Source organism: Carcharhinus amblyrhynchos, chromosome 1 (genome assembly GCF_965287045.1).
Source record: "Carcharhinus amblyrhynchos chromosome 1, sCarAmb.v2.hapA, whole genome shotgun sequence".
Classification (NCBI taxonomy): Eukaryota; Metazoa; Chordata; class Chondrichthyes; order Carcharhiniformes; family Carcharhinidae; genus Carcharhinus; species Carcharhinus amblyrhynchos.
In genome coordinates this window covers 27,333,656-27,359,764 of record NC_137324.1, presented here as the reverse complement: position 1 = coordinate 27,359,764, position 26,109 = coordinate 27,333,656, and the positions used below count along the sequence as shown (strand labels likewise).

At 43.6% G+C, this 26,109-nt stretch overlaps 1 protein-coding gene across 1 annotated transcript in view; it reads left to right on the top strand.

Annotated features, from left to right (window-relative positions):
* Window positions 1-732: 732 nt before the first annotated feature.
* LOC145348702 (cytotoxic T-lymphocyte protein 4-like) overlaps window positions 733-26,109 on the top strand; it is a 47,692-nt gene continuing 22,315 nt past the window's right edge. Inside the window, exons 1-4 of the mRNA XM_080196860.1 lie at window positions 733-775; window positions 918-1,250; window positions 9,945-10,061; window positions 25,813-25,879. Coding sequence (XP_080052986.1) covers window positions 733-775; window positions 918-1,250; window positions 9,945-10,061; window positions 25,813-25,879 — 560 coding nt within the window. The remainder of the gene's footprint in view (window positions 776-917; window positions 1,251-9,944; window positions 10,062-25,812; window positions 25,880-26,109) is intronic.

Genomic DNA, 26,109 nt, shown 5'->3' with positions numbered 1-26,109 from the left:
CTGGAAATCCTGGCACCTTTCTGCCTGTTTAAATCATCACATGGGAAGGTTCATGAATCTGGGCAATTCACGCCAACTTAAGGGTCTCAGGCTGCCATTGCTGGTACACCAGCAGAAGCAAGTAGCGGAATTGCCACACAGAAAGCTGAAAAAGCAAACCAACCAGCCAGAGCATGACTTCTGTTGCCAGTGAAGTAGGGAAAAGCTGAATGCATTTTGTATCTGAAGGGAAAGGGTTAATGGATTTTCTACCTAGAATATGTCACAAACATAACCCTTCATTACGACTGTTCTTCTCAAGCTTATACTGCTTATACTGTTCCTGGCAGTAATATAAGTTATTTGTTCATGTTTCACATACTTTAACTCTCATTTTTATAACAGCTGATTGTTAAATGTGACTGTTATTTTGTAGACTTTGCAAATCTTACCTGTTTGCATTAGTGGGACATCGCTACACAGATGGTAGTTTACGATACTGGCTTTTAACAGCTGCTGGTGGGAGATCACGGTACCAGCTTTTAACAGGAAGAGTCCTGCTGGGGCAGCCGCGATCACACAAATAACTTTAAAGACAGGGATGCCGGTACTGCTGCAGAAGAGATTCCTGTGTCCTGACTGCAGGACTGTAATTCCTGATTAACTCGGGGGCTGCATCATGACCCAGGAAGGAAGAACTGGAGGTCTGGCAGGAATTGGAACTTTGAATCGTGATTCCTGTTGGAGCCCATAATGTATAAATGTCCACTTGTGTTTGTGCTCTATGAGAAGTCTGGTAAGCCTTAATCAGAACCAGTTTGTCCCCAAAACTTTGGAATAAAAACAACTGTATTTTGATTCACCAACAGTCTTCGAGGTATTATTTTACCTATAACACCAACATTTAACTCTGCCCATTGTCTTGTTTTTCTTCACAGTTAAAACAGAGGACCTAGAAATCAGACAGATCCCCCAAGCAGCCAATATTTCAGAGGGAAGTAGTGTCACAATGACATGTTCATGGAACATCAGGCACAGCGAGCGTGTTAGAGTGAACTGGTCAAAGGACAAGATTATGATTTTTTCAGAAGTTGGCAAAGGAAACTATAAACCTGATGGAAGAGAATACATTATCGAAGAGAACTACTCAAATCTAACCATTCCTAATACTGTTCTAAATGACTCAGGGCTATATCATTGTGAAGTGTTTGTGGAAATACCACCACCAGTCCGTCGAGCAAGTGGCGAAGGAACATTGATAAATGTCATTGGTAAGTTACTTTCAGAGCCAATGATTTTTCATATTTAACTGATATATACAAGCAGCAGGGTTCTACTTGTGTAGTTCCCATCCAGGTAAATCTTGATTGTCATTCTCTGTTCTAATGGAGAGCTGATTCTACCTAGGTGGTTAACAAAAAGATTATAACCTAGTAAAGCCATGCCAATATACTGTGCTTAAATAAAAAGATACTTTCTTCCTTTGTTTTTAACTTATTTTTCTCTTAAATTTGCTAACTAATGTTTGCATATAGTTTCACCCTCTCACACCTCACACATGTATACAAACACAGCTACAGAAACTGGGCTTCTGTAAGAGTTCTCCTGCTGCAACTTTGTCTGGGGACTGGCAGAATCTCCTAAGAAATGGCCATTCTTGGCCATTTATCTTCACTCAAGCCTTCCCTGATCCCAAATCTACCACCATAACTAACTGTTCCCTACTCCCTCATATTCAGTCCTCACACACACGGTAAGCATATCTTTATACTCTCAGAGCTGCTGGATGAGGATCAGGAGCAACAACCTTGACTGACCAACTCAGCAGACAGTGAGAACTAGACCTTACTTCTCTTTTAATCTCAGCACCATTGCTTATTATTGCGATTGGTGAAGTAATCAGATGGTGATCCTAAAATACCCCTTGGTTTCTGAATTGTTCAACAAGATACATCACAATTATGGAAATAAGGGGAGAGAAATAAACTTTTACCATTTTATAAGCCACTTCAGTTATACATCTCTCTTTGTCACACAAGATCAGAACCTCATCTGCACATGAGCAATACTCTTGAACAGGCTTAATGGAATGTCTAACCTTATCTACACTTTCTTGTTATGAAAAGGGGCCTTCTTTTGTGACATAAAACATCGGGTAAAGATTTTTAACAAATCAAAATACAGCTTTAAAATCTTTCAGCAACTCCAGTAACTTAGTTGGTTAAAAAAAGACAGTGTAACTGAGTGGTGGAAACACCTGAAATCGGGCCGTAGCGAGTTAACTGATTTCATGAGGGACCAGGTGGGAGTCAGGAGATGAGACTGATCCCATGTTGCCTGCCTGCTTCTGTCTCCTGCCTGCCGTGATGTGGGATTTACATGGGCTCAGTGTCTTGATGACTCTTGAGACAGGGCTGGCAGGCAGGGGGAATTGAGGGAGCAGGGAATGGAAGGACACGTTCTGGCCTGTTTCATCAACCAATTAGCCAAATGGCCTTAGAACAATGAGCGGACCTTCAAGTGACCAAGGGCAAATGGAGAGTTGGAACTCAGTAAAATTTAATTGCTGCTCAGAGTTTTTTGTCCAAACTTTTATTTATTTTGCATCAACAATGAAACTGTTTCAGTGCAGCCACCCCTATTCCTGTCAGGCTGCAACTCCAGAGAGCTCTTAATGGCCATCCACCCCTATGAACATTTCAGCTCCCTCATGTCCTTAACCTGCTTTAACTAACAAGGCAGTGGGGCGGCTTCAGTTTTCCTCTTGTCCCCACTCCCACTTCCTCACTCACTCCTCTGTGTTCGGGAAAGTCAGGAATAGACAAAATGTTGGTATTACAGGCTACTTGAACCCTCTTTTTTTCCCATCTCACTTCCAAGGATGTGCAGGTTAGGTGGATTGGCCATGCTAAGTTGCCCCTTAGTGTCATAAGAACATAAGAAATAGGAGCAGGAGTAGGCCATCTAGCCCTTCGAGCCTGCCCCGCCAATCAATAAGCTCATGGCTGATCTGTCGTGTCTCAGTTCCACCTTCCCGCCCTCTCCCCATAACCCTTAATCCCCTCGCTTATCAAAAACCCATCAACCCGCGTCTTAAAAATATTTAGCGAGGCAGCCTCCACCACTTCAACGGGCAGAGAATTCCAGAGATTCACCACCCTTTGAGTGAAGAAGTTCCTCCTCAACTCCGTTCTAAACCGCACCCCCTTTATCTTGAGGCTGTGCCCTCAAGTCCTACTGTCCTTTCTGAGCAGGAAGAGCCTCTCCACCTCTATCCTATCCATCCCATTCATCATCTTATATGTCTCAATGAGATCTCCCCTCATTCTTCTAAACTCTAACGAGTACAAGCCTAGTTTATTCAGCCTCTCCTCATAGCTCAACCCCCTCAACGCCGGTATCAGCCTAGTAAACCTCCTCTGCACTCCCTCCAAGGCCAAAATATCCTTGTGTAAGTGCAGCAACCAAAACTGCACACAGTACTCCAGCTGCAGCCCTATACAGCCCTATAATGCCCTATACAGCCGCAGCAAGACCTCCCTACTTTTATATTCAATCCCCCTCACTATGAAGGCCAGCATCCCATTCGCCTTCCTGACCACCTGCTGCACCTGCAGGCTGGGATTTTACGACTCATGCACAAGGACCCCGAGGTCCCTCTGCACCGTCACATGCTGCAGTTTCTCGCCATGTAAGTAATTGTCCTTCCTACCATTATTCCTACCACAGTGGACAACTTCACACTTGCCAACATTAAATTCCATTTGCCAGTTCCTGGCCCATTCGCCCAGCCTATCTAGATCCTTCTGCAGACTTTCCACACCTTCCGCACAATTTGCTGTTCCACCAACCTTGGTGTCATCAGCAAATTTCAACACCATACACTCGGTTCCCTCCTCCAGATCATCTATATAAATGGTAAAAAGCTGAGGCCCCAGCACCGACCCCTGGGGCACTCCACTAGTCACCAACCACCAATCCGAATAGCACCCATTGACCCCCACTCTCTGCCTCCTATTTGACAGCCAATCCCCTATCCACGCTAACACCCTACCCCCAACTCCACGCCCCCTGACCTTCTGTAATAACCTCTTGTGCGGCACCTTATCAAACGCCTTCTGAAAATCAAGAAACACCACGTCCACTGGCTCTCCTCTATCCACCGCCTTAGACACATCCTCATAGAACTCCAATAAATTCTTCAGTCACAACTTCCCCTTAATGAAACCGTGCTGCGTCTGCTCTATCAAACAATTCTCCTCAAGATGCCTCGCTATTTTCTCCTTGATCACGGATTCTAACATTTTACCTACAACAGACGTTAAGCTAACCGGCCTATAATTCCCTGACAAGTGTGTAGGTTGGGAGATTAGCAGCGTAAATATGTGGGGTTACAGGGAGATGGTGGGGTTGTGTGGAACTGGATAAGATGCTCATTTGGAGAGTCGGTGCAGACTCTGTGGGCTGAATGGCCTCCTTCTGCATTGTGAGATTCTCTGATTGCTGGATTGGAAAATCTGGTCCCTAGATTCCCACAGAGTGCTGCTTTCTAGTGACCTCTGCTGGAAGTGTGTATACTTGCACCTTGGGTGAGGACAGTTTCAGGTCATGTTATATCCTGCTCATGTAGCACTTATAGACCAGGATTATACGCGACTAATTACTTACTGCAGGAAGATGGGTAGTAAACCTAGGGCCATGGCCATGCACAGTAGGGTACACTGTTTCCATTGATTATTTTAGATCCATTTGAATGTTTTAAGGCTTTAGTTCAAACTCGGAATAAAGTAACCAAGTGAAAATAAGTTCAGCTTCCAGTTTGCTAAGCTTATAAAATACAGTTTTAATAAAATCTAAATTGGTGCTATGGAAAGTGCAGGACTTCTAAATTCAACTGTTATAATAAAGATTCTGGAGGCTAGGTATATGGCCTTTCAACCTTTTTCAGCCCATGTCTCATTGTGAATAGTAGAATATCCATTCATTCCAATAGAATAGAATAGAACTTTATTGTCAACACAAAAGTGGAAACATGTCTTTGGATTCACCTGCAATATAACATTTAATCATATAATCGTAAGTTTAAAAACAATGAATATTTCATGTATATCTCTATTCATACATTTGTGCATATATAGCATAAATAAAGGTAGGAAAAACTGTTACTTACATGGCGAAAAACTGCAGCATGCAACGGTGCAGAGGGACCTCGGGGTCCTTGTGCATGAGTCGTAAAAACCCAGCCTGCAGGTGCAGCAGGTGGTCAGGAAGGCGAATGGGATGCTGGCCTTCATAGCGAGGGGGATTGAATATAAAAGTAGGGAGGTCTTGCTGCAACTGTACAGGGCACTGGTGAGGCTGCAGCTGGAGTACTGTGTGCAGTTTTGGTCGCCGCACTTACGCAAGGATATTTTGGCCTTGGAGGGAGTGCAGAGGAGGTTTACTAGGCTGATACCGGAGTTGAGGGGGTTGAACTATGAGGAGAGGCTGAATAAACTAGGCTTGTACTTGTTAGAGTTTAGAAGAATGAGGGGAGATCTCATTGAGACGTATAAGATGATGAATGGGATGGATAGGATAGAGGTGGAGAGGCTCTTCCTGCTCAGAAAGGACAGTAGGACTAGAGGGCACAGCCTCAAGATAAAGGGGGTGCGGTTTAGAACGGAGTTGAGGAGGAACTTCTTCACTCAAAGGGTGGTGAATCTCTGGAATTCTCTGCCCGTTGAAGTGGTGGAGGCTGCCTCGCTAAATATATTTAAGACGCGGCTTGATAGGTTTTCGATAGGCAAGGGGATTAAGGGTTATGGGGAGAGGGCGGGAAAGTAGAACTGAGCCACAACAGATCAGCCATGATCTTATTGAATGGCGGGGCAGGCTCGAAGGGCTAGATGGCCTACTCCTGCTCCTATTTCTTATGTTCTTATACCATTCAAACATAACATATTGCATTCTGCCATTAAATCACTTACTGCAGTTGAACAAACAAAATAAATAAAAACAGTGGATTGAGTTTCCATTATGTTATTTAGTAAGCTTATGGCACTGGAAACAAAAGATCTCTTGAACAGATTTTCCCATCTATAGGCATTTTAAAAAACTGACCCAAATTAGACCATAAGACCATAAGACATAGGAGCAAAATTAAGCCACTCAGCCTATTGAGTCTGCTCCGCCATTCAATCACGGCTGATATTTCTCTCATCCCCATTCTCCTGCCTTTTCCCCATAACCCCTGACACCCTTATTAATCAAGAACCTATCTATCTCTGTCTTAAAGACATTTAATGACCTGGCCTCCACAGCCTTCTGCAGCAAAGAGTTCCACAGATTCACCAAATTGAGGATATAAAGAATGAGAGGGATCACAAATGATGGCCTGAGCTTTTCTCTTGACTGTGTTGTTAAATAGGTTATCGAGCTGTGTCTGCTGTCTACCAATGATTTTACCTGCAGTGTTGACAATGCTGGCCAGCTTACTATTGCATTTCACATTCACGTTAAGATACCAGACTGTTATGTTGAATGTTAGGATGCTCCCTACCTACACCCTCTCTAAACCATCTTTTTTCTTTCCAAACCCTTCCAGTTTTCCGATTAAAAACAGATGCTGACTAGTCTTTTTAAAAGTACAGTGGGTGTTCTCTATGAAGCTTAGCTTCTGATCTATATGTGTTTTTATGTTGCAGGATAATCAATATAATTATTGTAGATTAAATTTATTAATAACAGAATATATACACAGTTGCAGGCTTGCAGTCTGGTTGCAGCTTACATTGACAAGTCTTGTCTGCCTGCAGATTCCCAACAGTTATCCCACCAATCAGATTTTGCTCTAGCTATGGTACCAAAATGACTCCTATCGTAGTCACAAACAATATCCTATGTGATTGTGACTAAGATAAAATTTACTTCCTCGTCTTTCTCGACCTGCCTGCAGCCTTTGACACAGTTGGCCTCACCACCTTCGCCCAACACCACTCCATTGTCTTCCAGCTGGGTGGACCTTCTTTCACCTGGTTTCACTCTTACTCATCTAATTATAGCTGGAGGATCACTTGCAGCAGCTTCTCTTCTTTGGGCTCCTTTTACATGCTGTCCCCACCCCACCCGGCATCATCCAGATGTGCAGCATTAGTTTTCATGTATACACTGGTTACACCCAACTCTCTCTCACGACCACCTTACTCTACTGTAGGAAGCTCCAACATCCAGAATTGGATGAGAAGAAATTTTCTTGAATTAAATATTGGGGATAGTGTAGGCATTGTTTTCAGTTACCATGGCAAACTTCATTTCCTACTTATGGATTCCATCTTTCTCCCTGGCATTATCTGAGACTAAACCAATCTGTTCACAACTTTGATGTTATTCTTGACCCTCACTGAGCTTCTGACCATGTATCTGTGCTGTCATTAAAACCCACTTATTCCACCTCCATTATATTGTCAAACTTCGCCCCTACTTCAGCTCATCTGCCACTAATACCCTCATTCATTGCTTAGTTACCTAGAGACTTGACTATCTCTGTAATCTCCTCCAGCCCCATAATCTGTCAAGACATCTGCATTCTAATCCTGAGCATCTCTGATTTTAATCATTCCTTCATTTATGGCTGTACTTTCAAGTTGCTTTGGTTCTAAGCTCTGGAACATGTACCTAAACTTCGCTACCTTACTTTCCTCCATTAAAACACTTCTTAAAATTTGGTTCTTTGCTCAAGCTTTTGGTCACCTGATCTAATATTTCCTTATTTGGCTAAGTATAATATTCTGTTCTATAATAGAACATAGAACATAGAACACTACAGCACAAACAGGCCCTTCGGCCCACGAGTTGCGCCGATCACATCAACACCTACCAACCTACAGACCTATCTATAAGTCTCAATCTCATTAAACCCCATATACTCATCCAGAAGTCTTTTAAAAGACCCCAGCGAGTTCGCCTCCACCACCACTGACGGCAGCCGATTCCATTCACTCACCACCCTCTGAGTGAAAAACTTACCCCTAACATCACTTCTGAACTTCCCTCCTTGCACCTTAAATCTGTGTCCTCTCGTAGCAACCATTTCAACCCGGGGAAATAGCCTCTGAGAGTCCACCCTATCTATTCCTCTCAACATTTCGTAAACTTCTATCAGGTCGCCTCTCAACCTTTGTCTCTCCAGGGAAAAGAGTCCCAGCTCCCTCAACCTAACTTCATAAGGCATGCCTCCCAGTCCAGGCAACATCCTTGTAAATCTCCTCTGTACCCTCTCAATAGCTTCTACATCTTTCCTATAGTGAGGCGACCAGAACTGCGCACAATACTCTAAATGAGGCCTGACAAGGGTCTTATAAAGTTGCAGCATTACCTCCCGACTCCTAAACTCAATCCCTCGATTAATGAAGGCCAGTACACCATACACCTTCTTGACCACATCCTCCACCTGTGAGGCCGATTTAAGAGTCCTGTGGACCCAGACCCCTAGATCCTTCTGCTCTTCAACACTACTCAGACTTCTGCCCTTGATAGTGTACTCGTTCATCCCGTTGGTTCTGCCAAAATGGACGACTACACATTTATCCGCGTTGAAGTCCATCTGCCACTTCTCCGCCCAGTCCTGCATCCTATCTATGTCCTGCTGCAACTTTTGCCATCCTTCCAGACCATCCACAACACCACCGACCTTAGTGTCATCAGCGAACTTACTTACCCATCCCTCCACTTCCTCATCCAGGTCATTTATGAAAATGACAAACAACAAGGGTCCCAGAACAGATCCTTGAGGCACTCCGCTGGTGACTGACCTCCATTCAGAAAAAGCCCCATCCACAACCACTCTCTGCCTTCTGCAGGCAAGCCAATTCTGGATCCACAAGGCCAAAGGCCCTTGGATCCCATGCCCTCTCACCTTCTCAAGAAGTCTTGCATGGGGGACCTTATCAAACGCCTTGCTGAAGTCCATGTACACTACGTCCACGGCATTTCCTTCGTCAATGTGTTCAGTCACATTATCGAAGAACTCAACTAGGCTTGTAAGGCACGACCTGCCCTTGACAAATCCATGCTGACTATTCCTGATCATGTCAAACCTCTCCAAATGTTCGTAAATCTTGTCCCTCAGAAGCCTCTCCATCAGCTTACCAACTACTGAGGTCAGACTCACCGGTCGGTAATTTCCCGGGCTATCTCTGTTCCCTTTCTTGAAAATAGGAACTACATCCGCAATCCTCCAATCCTCCGGAACCTCTCCCGTCTCCATTGACGACGCAAAGATCATCGCCAGGGGCTCTGCAATCTCTTCCCTCGCCTCCCACAGTATCCTGGGGTACATCCCATCTGGTCCAGGCGACTTATCTACCTTGATAGAATTCAAAAGTTCCAACACATCCTCCTCCTTAATATTCACGTACTCAATCTTTTCCATCTGCTGCAAATCCATAACAAAATCTCCCAGATCAGCTTCCACTGTGAATACTGAGGCGAAGTAATACTAGGGTAAATATAAGTTATTGTTCAAGAAGGTCCACTACCCATTCGGGCAGCATGGTGACACAGTGGTTAGCACTGCTGCTCACAGCGCCAGGAACCCGGGTTCAATTCCAGCCTCGGGTCACTGTCTGTGTGGAGTTTACATGTTCTCCCCATTACTGTTTTGGTTTCTTCCGGATGCTCCAGGTTCCTCCCAGAGTCCAAAAATGTGCGGGTTAGGTGGATTGGCCATGCTAACTTGATCCTAGTGTCCAGAGGATTAGCAAGATAAATGTGGGGGGTGTTTTCAGGCATAGGGCCGGTCAGGATTTGGTCAGTACAGACTTGATGGGCCAAATGGCCTTTTGCTGTAATGTAGGGATTCTATAATTCTCAAAAAGAACCAAGGATGCTTCATATAAGGGTTGCTGGTGATGCCCATATCTCAAAAGTGAATATTTGTGTAACTAAAGTCCCCTTAACATTATGTGTCTTGTTTTTTAATACAGCATTTCAAAAGACCAATCTGATTATTTGGCTGTTGGCAGCAATCAGTCCCGTAATGCTGATTGTAATTGTAGCTTTATACTGTTGCTACAGAAACGTGAAGAACAGAAGACAGAATGGTGAGAGATATGTATTTCACACACTATTTTTCCCCCAGACATAGACTTACATTTATATAAATGTATTTATATTCTTTTATTGTTTGTTTTAGGAAATGAGGAGGAGGTAAGTATCAAGCAACTGCAGTACAAATCTATTTCTGTATGTCATTACGTTAAAGATAAAGAAAGAAAATTATATAAAAACAATTTTTTAAAAATTCATTTATGAGATCTTGTCTGGGCCAGAATTTATTGCCCCTCCTTAAGTATCCATCATTTCAGAGTGCATTTGAGAATTAACCACATTGCTGTGCATCTGGTGTCACACGTGGGCCAGACCAGGCAAGGACGACAGATTTCCTTCCTTAAAGGAAATTAGTGGGCTAGTGTTATGTCAATCAACAATAGTTTCATAGTTACCATTCGACTTCCATATTTTTATTGAATTCAAATCTGCAATGTTGGGATTGTGAACCTAGGTCCCCAGATCTTGCCCTCAGGCTCTGGATCACTAACCCCTGCCTCCCCAGCTACACCACTGCTTCCCCTTTATAATAAATGCAGTTACATCCAAACTGAATTCCAGCTTTCAGCTTTGAAGTTTACTCACCTGGACCTGCCTCACTCTAGACGCTCCCTTTCAAAACAATGTCCAGAACAGCAGATTGTTTCCTACAGCCAATGTGTTATCTGACCTTGTACTCTTTACGTTCAGCTAATCTGGTGATTATCACTTGTGAAACAAGGTTCCCAGAAAACACATCACTATGGCGAAAAAACTGCATTCATAATCTAAAACAGTGGCCTCATAGCAATGCATCAATCCCCAGGTTTACACTTCCACTAAAGCTAGGACTTAAACATTGGATTTTCTGAAAACTGCCAGGACAAATACAGAAATTTTGCTATGTTGGATTTCTGTCTAGACTTAAAAGTTTTAGTGACCCAGAATCCATTCACTTTCTTTATTTATCTATTTAGTTTTATTAATCCAAATTGGCTGCAAACTCTTGATCTGAGGTTCTATATCAGTAGGGCTGCTGATCTTGAAGTATTGAATGAGCCAATTTATCCCGAGATGTACCCTGTATGACATTAAAATTTAGAATGGGGAGGGGCTGTTAACTGCTAGAGGGCTTCCAGTGGGACACTGCTGGTTTTCGTAGAATCCGTACAGTGCAGGAGGAGCCCATTCAGCCCATTAAGTACGCATCAATTCAATGGCCGAGCATCTTACCAAGGCCCAACCCAGCTCTATTCCCGTAACCCCACGCATCTCCTCTGCTAATGATCAACAGGGTGCAGGAGTGGTTTTCCAAGAAGGTTTGAGCCTTCACTGTATCTCCCTCAATTTCCCCCCAGAATCTTCTACCTACAGGCTCTGCTAACCTACATATCTTTGGACACTAAGGGGCAATTTATCATGGCCAATTCACTTCACTGGCACATCTTTGGACTGTGGGAGGAAACTGGAGCACCCAGAGAAAATCCACACAGGCACAGGGAGAATCTGCAAGCTCCACACAGACAGTCACCCAAGGTTGGAATCAAACTCAGGTCCTTGGTGCGGTGAAGCAGCAGTTTTAAGCATTGTGTCACCAGACCACCCATTCTGTTCTGCTTCCTGACAGACTGGGGCAGTAGGAGGCTAGGGAATTTTGAGCTGGGCCTAGAACAGACAGGGTGGAGGAAAGTGGCTTTCGGACTCCAGGAACTCTGGCTGGTTAGCAGTGGAGCCTGTAGGTTGAAGATTCTGGGGGAACATTGAGGGAGATACAGTAAAGGCTCGAACCTTCTTGGAAAACCACTCCTGCACCCTGTTGGTCACACAAAGGATTATAAATTCTGGAGGGATTCATCATTTTGGACAGACAAAGCATGTTGAGTCATACTGAAACTGATTTTACAAGTCTCTAACCTTTGATTTTTGAAGGCATTTATAGTTTCTATTCTCCCCTGCTATTATCTCATCTGAGACTTGACTTCTTTAGGGCAGAGATCCATGTGTTGAAAGCTGGGAGTTTTCTGATCTGTTGGCTCAGAACTATGCCTTCACTCACCATAATTAATGACTAAAAACCATGGTCACATTTCCAAGTATTTTTCCCACATGCTAAAGAAGAGGTAAGAGCAGCAAAGAACATATTTAGGGCAAAGATGATAAAGGAATTTTAAAAAGAACACATACTGCTAAATGAATGCCAAGTCAGATGGTGAAGTACAAATCCAGATACAAATTTTTTTCACGACAGTAAATTTATTTGTAAACTGCGGCATTATATATCATTGTTTCCTACTTACCAACTAACACAATGTCCCAGTAGTCAGTTTTTTAAAAATAATTTTTATACTCTTTTGTGTAAATCAAAGAAATAAATTAAATAATTAACCAAAGAACCACTCCTAAAAGGGCATTTTAACAGAAAACAAATATCTTAAGAAAACTTCTCAATCTTAGGTTAAAATATCATTCCTGGGGCACCAATCAGCCAAGCTCTCTCTCTCTCTCTCTCTCTCTCTCTCTCTCCAAGGACATGATGTGGGTATGCCGGCGTTGGACTGGTGTAAACACAGTAAAAAGTCTGACAACACCAGGTTTTAGTAAATAGTAAATTAATAAATTTAGTAAATAAATAGGTTGGACTAAAACCTGGTGTCGTCAGACTTTTTACTGTGTCTCCAAGGACACCCAGGCACAGGTATAATCACAGAAGAGAGGTAGACAATCAGGTTGCAACCACATACTGTGTGGGCCTAATCCTTCTTCATAATCTTTGGAGTAAAAAATCAAATCAAAAAATGAACTAATTACCAGCCCTTTAGAGGGATGCAGTTCCCTTTTAATCTGTACTGAAGATACTTAATCAATCAATACCCTCCACCCATCTTACAATTAACATAACATGAACTCGTATAGGAAGACAGGAGTCCAAAATAATTAATAGATAACAAAATTTAGGATGAAAAAGAACTTTGAATTTTGTTACTCATTTTTATAATATGGTCTCATTAGACCACCACAAAAAGTAGCAATGTAGTTGGCCTGCCAACTTGGTGAATTTAAATCAAAAGTGGAAATTGAAGGAAAGATTTGAAGGATAATAACTTTTCCCTTTTGCATTTAAACATACCGCTTTTCTGTTCTGAATAAGATTAACATTAGTTACAGGGCACACTTTGCTCATTTATGAGCTAGAATAATATCTCAGTTGTCTTCTTACTCTTCATAGTTTTAGATCACATGCAATTTCTGCAGAGCTAACTAAAATATGAGGAAAATATCACAAACAAAAGGTAAATAAGACAACAAAACTCTTTAGGGTAGATCTTGTCTGTGCAATCATGTAAAGCAGGTGATTGCGTGTGACTGCCCATTGTACATCTCTCCTGATTAAAGATACAAAACTGACTTTCTCAGACTCATTTCTCACTATCAAACTAAGATAAGACCTACCCCTTTGCATCTGCTCAGCTTTTACTCTCATATCATTTACTGATTCACCATGCACAGGGCAGCACACACAAATCACTGGACTCTTCAAATGTGACTATCAAATTAGCCTCACTTGAGAATATAAATTAGACAAATAATTGTTTGGTAGTACAGAACTTGAATATTGACCTTATTCTGAGCCTTGCAAATAGGGCCCAAGCCATTTACTCACCATGTAAGCCTGAAGAAGAAATAAAGCACATTAAAGCCATCCTGTGGAATGACCCTGATCAGATCATCATATGATATACAAATTAGGGGCCGGAGTAGGCCACACGGGCCCTCGAACGTGCTCTGCCATTCAATAAGACGATGGTTGAACATAAGAAATAGGAGCAGGAGTAGGCCAACTAGCCCTTCGAGCCTGCCCCGCCATTCAATAAGATCATGGCTGATCTGTCGTGGCTCAGTTCCACTTTCCCGCCCTCTCCCCATAACCCTTAATCCCCTCTCTTATCAAAAACCCATCAACCCGCATCTTAAAAATATTTAGCGAGGTAGCCTCTACCACTTCAACGGGCAGAGAATTCCAGAGATTCACCACCCTTTGAGTGAAGAAGTTCCTCCTCAACTCCGTTCTAAACCGCCCCCCTTTTATCTTGAGGCTGTGCCCCATAGTCCTACTGTCCTTTCTGAGCGGGAAGAGTCTCTCCACCTCTATCCTATCCATCCCATTCATCATCTTATACATCTCAATGAGATCTCCCCTCATTCTTCTAAACTCTAACGAGTACAAGCCTAGTTTATTCAGCCTCTCCTCATAGCTCAACCCCCCTCAACTCCGGCATCAGCCTAGTAAATCTCCTCTGCACTCCCTCCAAGGCCAAAATATCCTTGCGTAAGTACGGCGCCCAAAACTGCACACAATACTCCAGCTGCGGCCTCACCAATGCCCTATACAGCCGCAGCAAGACCTCCCTACTTTTATATTCAATCCCCCTCGCTATGAAGGCCAGCATCCTATTCGCCTTCCTGACCACCTGCTGCACCTGCAAGCTGGGTTTTTGCGACTCATGCACAAGGGCCCCGAGGTCCCTCTGCACCATCACCTGCTGCAGTTTTTCTCCACGTAAGTAATAATCCTTCCTACCATTATTCCTACCAAAGTGGACCACCTCGCACTTGCCAACATTAAATTCCATTTGCCAGTTCCTGGCCCATTCACCCAGCCTATCTAGATCCTTCTGTAGACTCTCCACACCCTCCGCACAATTTGCCCTTCCACCAATCTTGGTGTCATCAGCAAATTTTGACACCATACACTCGGTTCCCTCCTCCAGATCATCTATATGAATGGTAAATAGCTGAGGCCCCAGCACCGACCCCTGGGGCACTCCACTAGTCACCAACCGCCAATCCGAATAGCACCCATTGACCCCCACTCTCTGCCTCCTATTTGACAACCAATCCTCCATCCACGCTAAGACCCTATCCCCAACTCCATGTCCCCTGACCTTCTGCAATAACATTTTGTGAGGTACCTTGTCAAATGCCTTCTGAAAATCAAGAAAGACCACATCCACCAGCTCTCCTTTATCCACCGCCCTAGACACATCCTCATAGAACTCCAGTAAATTTGTCAGACACGACTTCCCGTTAACGAAACCGTGCTGCGTCTGCTCTATCAAGCAATTCCCCTCAAGATGCCTCGCTATTTCCTCCTTGATGACGGATTCTAACATTTTACCTACAACAGACATTAAACTAACCAGCCTATAATTCCCTGCCTTTTGCCTGGCACCCTTCTTAAACAACGGCGTAACATTAGCCGTTTTCCAATCTTCCGGCACTTCCCTGGAATCCAGCGACGTCTGGAAAATAACCACCAAGGCATCCATTATCACCTCCGCCATTTCTTTCAGAACCCTCAGATGCATTCCATCCGGTCCTGGGGACTTGTCCACAATCAGTTGATTCAATTGAACAACCTTTCAACTGCTTGCTTATCAATTATCTATCTGAATCCACCTTACAAATACTCAAAAACTCTGCTTCCACAAACTTTTGAGGAAAATAGTTCCAAACACTCATGACCCTTTGAGAAAAAATAAATTCTCCTCATCTTTGTCTTTAATGGGTGACTCCATATTTTTAAACAGTGACCCCCTGTCCCAAATTCTTCTGCATCCACCCTGGCAAGACCGCTCTAGATCCTACCTGTTTCAATCATGTCAACTTTTCTAAATTCCTGTCCTCTTGGACCCCTGTCCAACCTTTCTTTGTAAGACAACACACTCATTCCAGATATTAGCATATTTAACATTCTCTGAATTGTTTTCAATGCATTTATATCCTTCCCTAAATAAAGGAAGAAATACTGCACAGGGTACTTCAGATGTGGCCTCACCAATAACACTAAAGCATAACCATCCTTCTTTTGTGTTCAACTCCCCTCACAATAAATGATAATATTCTATTAGCTTTCCTAGTTATCTGCTGTACCTACACACTAACTTCTTGTGATTCATGCACGAGGACACCCCGATCCTTCTATATCTCAGAGCTCTGTAATCTCTCATCATTTAGATAATATGTTTCATTTTAACTTAGCCATATCTCTTTGTAGCCTCCTTACGTCCATCTCACACTTTACTTTCCTACCTAACTTTGTATCATTTGCAATCTCCAATCTCTTCATCCAAGTCATTTATATGGTTGTAAAACATTGAGGCTCTAGCACAGATCCCTATGGCACAACACTTGTTACATCATGCCAACCAGAAAAAGACCCAATTATACTTACACTCAGTTTCCTGTAGTCCTTTATCAGTGTTAATATGTTACCCCCTACACAGTGAGCTTTTATTTTCCACAATAACTTTGGATCTGACATATTATCAAATGCTTTCTGGATTTCCAAGTACAGTACATTCTTTCCCTTTTATCCCTAGCACATGTTAAATCTTCATAGAACTCCAGTAAATTAGGTAAACATGATTTCCCACTCACAAAACCATGTTGACTCTGCTCGATTACTTTGAATTCATCCAAGCGCTCTGCTATAAAACTTATTTAATAATAGCTTCTAACATTTTCCCTATTGCAGATGTTAAGCTAACAGGCCTTGCTTTCTGACTCCTTTTTTTGGAAAAATGAGTTACATTCTCAATTTCCCAATCTAATGGAACCTTCACCAAATCTCGCAATTTTGGAAAATATCTCACTAGTCATTTTTTTAATATCCTAGGATGAAGCCCTTTGGGATCTGGGGACTTGTTAACCCACAGTTCCAACCATTTACTCAGTGCCAGTTCCCTGATGGTTGTAATTTTCTTGAGTTCTTCCCTCTCTTTCATTTCCTGATTTACAGCTATTTCCGGAATGCTACTTGTGTCCTCTTTAGTGAAGACGGGTGCAAAATACCTGTTCAATTCATTTGCCATCTCCTTATATGCCATTACTAATTCCCCAAACTCACTTCAACAAAGCTGGGCAGTTAATAGTTCCATGCTACATTCACTATGGCAACATCTGTACCATGATGTGGAGATGCCAGTGTTGGACTGGGGTAAACACAGTAAGAAGTCTGACAACACCAGGTTTAAGTCCAACCGATTTGATGCTATGACAACGGATGAATGAACATCACTCGACAATCAGCAGGCAAGACTGTTCCCTTCCTGTTGGCGAACACTTCAGTGGTCACAGGCATTCGGCCTCTGACCTTCGAGTAAGCATTCTCCAAGGCGACACACAACAGCGCAGAGATGCTGAGCAGAGACTGATAGCCAAGTTCCGCACACATGAGGACGGTGTCAACAGGGATCTTGGGTTCATGTCGCACTACCTGTAACTCCCATGACTTGCCTGGGTTTGCTAAACCTCACTTGCTGTGCTGTCTGGAGACAATACACATCTCTTCAACCTGGGCTTAAAGCTCCTTCCACTCACATTGTTGGCCTCTTTAAGACTTGAATAGCAGGCTAGGTGTAAAGACTCGCATTCTAATCAGTAATCTGTAAACTGTTTGTGTTGTTATATGCTCTGTCTGAGGCCTGAACTCTCCATTCACCTGACGAAGGGGCAAACCCCAAAAGCTTGCGAGTTTACTATCAAATAAATCGTTTGGACTTAAACCTGGTGTTGTCAGACTTCTTACTGTACCAATCAGAGTCCACTTGCCAACCAATCAGCATTCTCTTCTCATGCAGTATAAATTGTTGTTTCCCCATTACAATTGGAAAATTCTTGTGAGCTATTCTGATGAGTGCAAGACAAAAAGCTTTGTCTTTTTTCAGCAATAAATTCGACAGTTGTTTCATAAAACAGTAGTGAATTAAATTATCGCTAGGAATAGTAGATTTAAAACTGAGACGAAGAGAAACTACTTCTCACAGAGGATGGTGAATTTGTGGAACTTGCTGCCCTGTAGTGCAGTGGAGGCTGAATTGTTGAATGGTTTCAAGAAGGAGATAAATATATTTCTAATAAAAAAGGGATAAGGGGATATGGAAAACTGGTGGGGAGGTGGATTTGAGATCAGGGAGAGATCAGCCATGATCTGATTAAATGGCGGAGCAGGCTTGAAAGGCTGAATTTGTCTATTTCTGCTTCTATTCCTATGTTTCCTATCTTGTCCTTGGTAGTAATAGTTATATCTACTTCCAATTTCTCCTGATTTGCTGCCTTTCACTTTGTTTTCTGGAGATCCATGATTTGTAAGCTTTTCCTACCATCAGGTCAATTCCTTCACTGCTTCTCTTTGTCAGGCTACTGGCATTTGGACTTACTGTTTTTCAGTTAAGTCATCTTTTTATTTCTCCTTCAGGCTTTCTTCTTTAGCCTTCCATGCTCATTGGAAAGTAACCCTTGCTGATTCCTCATAGGGATCCTGCCTGTCGTTTGTAGGATAAGCCATAATATGGGTGCCAATTCCATTCATATGAATCATCATGTGGATTTGTCAGGTGGTGTTGCAGCCATATGTCCTTCCTGCAATTAATTCTTCCCATTTATCTGGGCTGGGGACCTGCATCAAATGATTTGCCTGCACCAGTCGTTGGGTTACGGGCCACCCTACTGCTATCATTGACAAAACACATCTGAACTACACAACTGTATAGCATTAGAGATAAAAACAGAAAATGCTGGAAATATTCAGTAGCTCTGGCAGCATCTGTGGAGAGAGAAACAGAGTTTAATGTTTCATGAGGAGGAACTTCTTCACTCAAAGGGTGGTGAATCTCTGGAATTCTCTGCCCGTTGAAGTGGTGGAGGCTGCCTCACTAAATATTTTTAAGACGCGGGTTGATGGGTTTTTGATAAGAGAGGGGATTAAGGGTTATGGGGAGAGGGTGGGAATGTGGAACTGAGCCACGACAGATCAGCCATGATCTTATTGAATGGCGGGGCAGGCTCAAAGGGCGAGATGGCCTACTCCTGCTCCTATTTCTTATGTTCTTATGTTCTAAGTCAGGTGGCACTTGAATCCCAGGGGGCCCAATATCCTGGCGGGAAGGTTGGCTAAGGCTACTGGGGAGACTTTAAGCTAGAAAGGTTGGGGGGAGGGAATCGAGGTGAGGTGACTGGGAGCAAGGAGGTCAGCTCACAAATAGAGAAGGATTGTAGACAGTGTAAGAGGGAGGATAGACGGGTGATGGAGAAGGGGAGCGCTCAGACCAAAGGTTTGAGATGTGTCTATTTTAATGCCAGGAGTGTGGTGAATAAAGTGGATGAGCTTAGAGTGTGGATTACTGCTTGGAAATGTGATGTGGTGGCCATTACAGAGACTTGGATGTCTCAGGGACAGGACTGGATACTTCAGGTGCCGGGTTTCAGAAAGGACAGGGAGGGAGGCAAAAGTGGAGGGGAGTGGCACTATTGATCAGGGATGGTATCACGGCTTTAGAGAAGATGGACACCGTGGAGGGATTGTCTACGGAGTCTCTGTGGGTGGAAATTCGGAACAGGAAGGGGTCGATGACTTTGCTGGGTGTTTTCTATAGGCTGCCCAATAGTAACAGGGATGTTGAGGAGCAGATAGGGAAACAGATCCTGGAGAGATGTAGTAATAACAGAGTTGTTGTGATGGGAGACTTTAAATTCCCAAACATTGATTGGAATATCCCTAGGGTAAGGGGTTTGGATGGGGAGGAGTTTGTTAGGTGTGTTCAGGAGGGATTCCTGACACAGTATGTGGATAAACCTACAAGAGGAAAGGCTGTACTCGATCTGGTATTGGCTAATGAACCTGGACAGGCGTCGGATCTCTCAGTGGGAGAACATCTTGGGGATAGTCTTTAAGGAGATCTTTCTTGGTGCTCAGCAGAAATTTATTCCGATGGTTAAAAAGGATCGGAGGAGGAGAGGTAATCAGCCGTGGATAACGAAGGAGGTGAAGGAAAGTGTTAAATTAAAAGCGGATGCGTTTAGAGTAGCTAAGAGTAGTGGGCGAGAAGAGGATTGGGAGAGGTTTAAATGTCAACAAAGATTGACAAAGAAATTGATAAAGAAGGGTAGGATAAACTATGAAGCTGGGCTAGCGCTTAATATAAAAAAGGATAAGAACGTAAGAACATAAGAAATAGGAGCAGGAGTAGGCCATCTAGCCCTTCGAGCCTGTTTTTATAAATACATAAAAAGGAAGAGGCTGGCTAGGGTGAACGTTGGACCCTTAAAAGATGAGAGGGGGGACTTAGTGGTAGGGGATGGGGAAATGGCTGAGGCCCTGAATAACTTTTTTGTTTCGGTCTTCACGGAGGAGGACGTGATTAATTTGCCGGGTGTTAGCGATGGAAAGATGGTAGGAGTGGAGGGCCTGAATGACATTATTGTTACTAGAGAGGCGGTGCTCGACAGACTGGAGGGGCTGATTGTGGACAAGTCCCCAGGACCGGATGGAATGCATCCAAGGGTTCTGAAGGAAATGGCGGAGGTGATAGTGGATGCCTTGGTGATTATTTTCCAAACGTCGCTGGATTCCGGGGAAGTGCCGGAAGATTGGAAAACGGCTAATGTTACACCGTTGTTTAAGAAGGGTGGCAGGCAAAAGGCGGGGAATTATAGGCCGGTTAGTTTAACGTCTGTTGTAGGAAAAATGTTAGAATCCGTGATCAAGGAGAAAATAGCGAGGCATCTTGAGGAGAATTGTTTGGTAGAGCAGACGCAGCATGGTTTCTTTAAGGGGAAGTCGTGTCTGACGAATTTATTGGAGTTCTATGAGGATGTGTCTAGGGCGGTGGATAGAGGAGAGCCGGTGGATGTGGTCTTTCTTGATTTTCAGAAGGTGTTTGACAAGGTGCCTCACAAGAGGCTATTGCAGAAGGTCAGGGGGCATGGAGTTGGGGGTAGGGTGTTAGTGTGGATAGAGGATTGGCTGTCAAATAGGAGGCAGAGAGTGGGAGTCAATGGGTGCTATTCGGATTGGCGGTTGGTGACTAGTGGAGTGCCCCAGGGGTCGGTGCTGGGGCCTCAGCTATTCACCATTTATATAGATGATCTGGAGGAGGGAACCGAGTGTATGGTGTCGAAATTTGCTGATGACACCAAGATTGGTGGAACGGCAAATTGCGCGGAGGGTGTAGAGAGTCTGCAGAAGGATCTAGATAGGCTGGGTGAATGGGCCAGGAACTGGCAAATGGAATTTAATGTTGGCAAATGTGAGGTTGTCCACTTTGGTAGGAATAATGGTAGGAAAGACTATTACTTACGTGACGAAAAACTATAGCATGTGACGGTGCAGAGGGACCTCGGGGTCCTTGTGCGTGAGTCGCAAAAACCCAGCCTGCAGGTGCAGCAGGTGGTCAGGAAGGCGAATGGGATGCTGGCCTTCATAGCGAGGGGGATTGAATATAAAAGTAGGGAGGTCTTGCTGCAACTGTACAGGGCATTGGTGAGGCTGCAGCTGGAGTACTGTGTGCAGTTTTGGTCGCTGCACTTACGCAAGGATATTTTGGCCTTGGAGGGAGTGCAGAGGAAGTTTACTAGGCTGATTCCGGAGTTGAGGGGGTTGAACTATGAGGAGAGGCTGAATAAACTAGGCTTGTACTCGTTAGAGTTTAGAAGAATGAGGGGAGATCTCATTGAGACGTATAAGATGTTGAATGGGATGGATAGGATAGAGGTGGAGAGGCTCTTCCCGCTCAGAAAGGACAGTAGGACTAGAGGGCACAGCCTCAGGATAAGGGGGGGGGGGGCGGTTTAGAACGGAATTGAGGAGGAACTTCTTCACTCAAAGGGTGGTGAATCTCTGGAATTCTCTACCCGTTGAAGTGATGGAGGCTGCCTCGCAAAATATTTTTAAGACGCGGGTTGATGGGTTTTTGATAGGCAAGGGGATTAAGGGTTATGGGGAGAGGGCGGGAATGTGGAACTGAGCCACGACAGATCACCCATGATCTTATTGAATGGCAGGGCAGGCTCGAAGGGCTAGATGGCCTACTCCTGCTCCTATTTCTTATGTTCTTATAGTGATCATAATTCTATCTCTTTTACACAAGCATTGGAAAGAGATAGGGTCAGGCAAGTTAGGAAAGTGTTTATCTGGAGTAAGGGGAAATATGAAGCCATCAGGCAGGAAATTAAACAAGTAAATTGGAAGGAGGTATTCTCAGGGAACAGTACCGAAGTACAGTGGCAGACTTTCAAGGAATGTTTGTCTGGACTTCTGCATGACAACTTTCCGATGAGACAGGGAGCTTTTGGTAGGTTACGGGAACCATGGTGCATGAAAGTTGTAATGAACCTAGTCAAAAAGAAAAGGAAAGCCTACAAAAGGTTCAGAGAGCTAGGCGATGTTTGGGGTCTAGAGGAGTATATGGCTTGTAGGAAGGAACATAAGAAGGAAATTAGGAGAGCCAGAAGGGGTCATGAGGTGGCCTTGGCAGGTAAGATTAAGGAGAACCCTAAGGCATTCTACAAATATACAAAGAGTAAAAGAGTAAAAGAATGAGATGTGAAGGAATAGGACCTATAAAATGTAAAGGTGGGAAAGTTTGTACAGAACCGGTAGAAATAGCAGAGGTGCTTAATGAATACTTTACCTCAGTATTCACAGTGGAAAAAGATCTGGGAGGTTGTACTGCAGGCTTGCGATGGACTGAAAAGATTGAGTATGTGGACATTAAGAAAGAGGATATGTTGAAAATTTTGAATAGCATCAAGGTAGATAAGTCACCGGGACCAGGTGGGATGTACCCCAGGTTACTGTGGGAGGTGAGGGAAGTGATTGCAGAGCCTTTGGAGATGACCTTTGCGTTGTCGATGGAGATGGGAGAGGTTCCGAAGGATTGGAGGATTGCGGATATGGTTCCTATATTCAAGAAAGGGAATAGGGATACCCAGGAAATTGAGTCTAACCTCAGTGGTTGGTAAGCAGATGGAGAAGATTCTGAGGGACAGGATTTATGAACATTTAGAGAAGTTTAAAGTAGCCAGCACGGCTTTGTCAAAGGCAGATCGTGCCTTATGAGCCTGGTTGAGTTCTTTGAAAACATGACTAAACACATTGACAAAGGAAGAGCAGTAGATGTGGTTTATATGGACTTTAGCAAGGTGTTCGATAAGGTCCCTCATGCAAGACTTCTTGAGAAAGTGAGAGGGCATGGGATCCAAGGGGCTGTTGCCTTGTGGATCCAGAACTGCCCACAGAAGGCAGAGAGTGGTTGTAGATGGGTCTTTTTCTGCAAGGAGGTCGGTCACCAGTGGAGTGCCCCAGGGATCTGTTCTGGGACCCTTGCTGTTTGTAATTTTCATAAATGACCTGGATGAGGAAGTGGAGGGATGGGTTGGTAAGTTTGCCGACGACACGAAGGTTGGTGGTGTTGTGGATAGTTTGGAGGGATGTCAGAAGTTGCAGCATGATATAGATAGAATGCAAGACTGGGCAGAGAAGTGGTAGATGGACTTCAACACAGATAAATGTGTAGTGGTCCATTTTGGAGGTCAAATGGGATGAAGGAGTATAATATCAAGGGTAAGACTCTTCGCAGTGTAGAGGATCAGGACCTTGGGGTCCGGGTCCATCGGGCTCTTAAATCGGCCTCGCAGGTAGAGGATGTGGTTAAGAAAGCGTATGGTGTACTGGCCTTCATCAATCAAGGGATTGAGTTTAGGAGTTGGGCAATAATGCTGCAGCTTTATAAGACCCTTGTCAGACCCCACATGGAGTACCGTGCTCAGTTCTGGTCACCTCATTACAGGAAGGATGTGGAAGCTATTGAAAGGGTGCAGAGGAGATTTACAAAGATGTTGCCTGGTTTGGGTGGCATGCCTTATGAGGATAGGTTGAGGGAGCACGGTCTTTTCTCCTTGGAGAGATGAAGGATGAGAGGTGACCTGATAGAGGTGTATAAGATGTTGAGAGGTATTGATCGGGTGGACTCTCAGAGGCTTTTTCCCAGAGCTGAAATGGTTGCTATGAGAGGACACAGGTTTAAGGTGCTGGGGAGTAGGTACAGACGAGATGTCAGGGGTAAGTTTTTCACTCAGGGGGTGGTGGGTGAGTGGAATCGGCTGCCGTCAGTGGTGGTGGAGGCAAATTCAATAGGGTCTTTTAAGAGACTTCTGGATGAGTACATGGGACTTAATAGGATTGAGGGTTATAGGTAAGCCTAGTAGGTAGGGATATGATTGGCGCAACTTGTGGGCCAAAGGGCCTGTTTGTACTGTAGTTTTTCTATGTTCTAAGTCTGTGACCTCTCATCAAATCTTTTGTCATTTTGTGACAAAAGGACACTTTCCTGGGTCTGTAACAATCAGACTGGACGTCTGAGCACTTTGAATATAAGAAAATTGGAGTCCAGCCAGAAAGGCCACCTGGTTTTTCAGTATCCACGTGAGCCAATGTTATTCAATGTACTAGGAATAGACCCAGGTAAATCTTCTATCTATTGGGAGAAAAGTGAAAGAAGCAATAATTTACTACCAGCAATCCACAGATATTTTCAGCACATCTTTTAGTAATAGAGCTATATGCAGCAAAGTACTAGTATCCATGGACCTTTTATCCATGGAACCTGGCTGAAGTCAAGCACAGATAAAAGCCAGGTTTCCCTGCTGCAACAGCGATGAAATGTCTTTTTCATTCCTTCACAGGATGTCAGCATTGTTGGCAAAGCCCTGAAGGTTGGCATCATTGCCAAGCACTAGATGCCAAGAGAAGGTGGTTGTTGTCTGCCTTCTTAGCAGTTTTTTTTTAACTAAATTATACAACTAAGTAGCTTGCTAGGCCACTTCAGAGTACACTTAAGCTTCAAGTTCCATAGAGGACATGAATCGCTAATGAACTGTTTAATGACAACCTCATGAATACTCTATTTTATTAATAACAGTTCTTTGTTTGCTAAGTTGTTGAATTGGATTCAAAATCTTAAAATGCCAGGGTAGAATTTGAACTTAAATTTTTTGGACCATAAGCCTAAGCCTCTGGACTAATAGTCCAGTCGCAGAATGACTACTCATGCTATGAATTAGGCAGTTCGAATCCAGTGCCTAATTTGTGCTGCTTGTAGCATTTATTGGTAATCCCAATATTTTTAAGAAGCGGGTTGATGGGTTTTTGATAAGAGAGGGGATTAAGGGTTATGGGGAGAGGGCGGGAATGTGGAACTGAGCCACGACAGATCAGCCATGATCTTATTGAATGGCGGGGCAGGCTCGAAGGGCTAGCTGGCCTACTCCTGCTCCTATTTCTTATGTTCTTATGTTCTTATACCATAGCTGCTTGTGTAGAATACAAAATTGTTATACTTGTGAAATTCTGTTTTATTCCTTTATGGTTAGAGTTAAGCTTGAAAAATGGACAGTTGAAATTTCTGGGGGCAGAGTAACACCTTGGTTGCCCCTTAAACACCCAAATTCACCTGGTGCAATTTTCAGGTATGGGAGGCTCCTTAGATATGTAACTTGGGATCCAATGCTGCTTCTACTTAACTTGTACCAGACTGAGGGGCAATTTTTTCACGCAGAGGGTGGTGAGTGTCTGGAATGAGCTGTCAGAGGCAGTAGTAGACTCTACCGTCTTTTAAAAAGCATTTAGACAGTTAAATGGGTAAAATGGGTATGGAGGAATATGGGCCAAATGCGGACAGTTGAGGTTAGCTTAGTGGTAAAAACTGGGTAGCACGGACAAGTCGGGCCGAAGGGCCTATTTCCATGCTGTAAACCTCAATGACTATACAGATTGTCAAAAATTTTATATATACTGAGAAATCCAGGCAAACATTTTCTATATTCTATTTGCGCTATTTTCAGCTGAACGTGAACTTCATAATATCTTATCAATTGACTGCAGCCTGATATTTATAATAATACTGTCATTTGATATTTCCTGTGCAGCCAGTTCTGTGTATGAAAACACTTCCACAATAAAGAAAGAAGCACTTCAACAGAAGATAGAGAAAAGGTGAATAATTCTTTGTTATATACTGAAGAAAAGGCCCCAGTCAGCACAGCTAATTCTGCTGCTAATACTCTGACAAATATTTGCTGTCAGTCTGTATGCATCCATTTTTTAAAAATGTGTGACAAAGGTAAACTATCCCTCCTCGTCCTTCTGTGCCTGTCTGCACCTCTAAGACCATAAGATGTAGGAGCAGAATTAGGCCGTCAACCCTTTCACATGATTGACCGCAT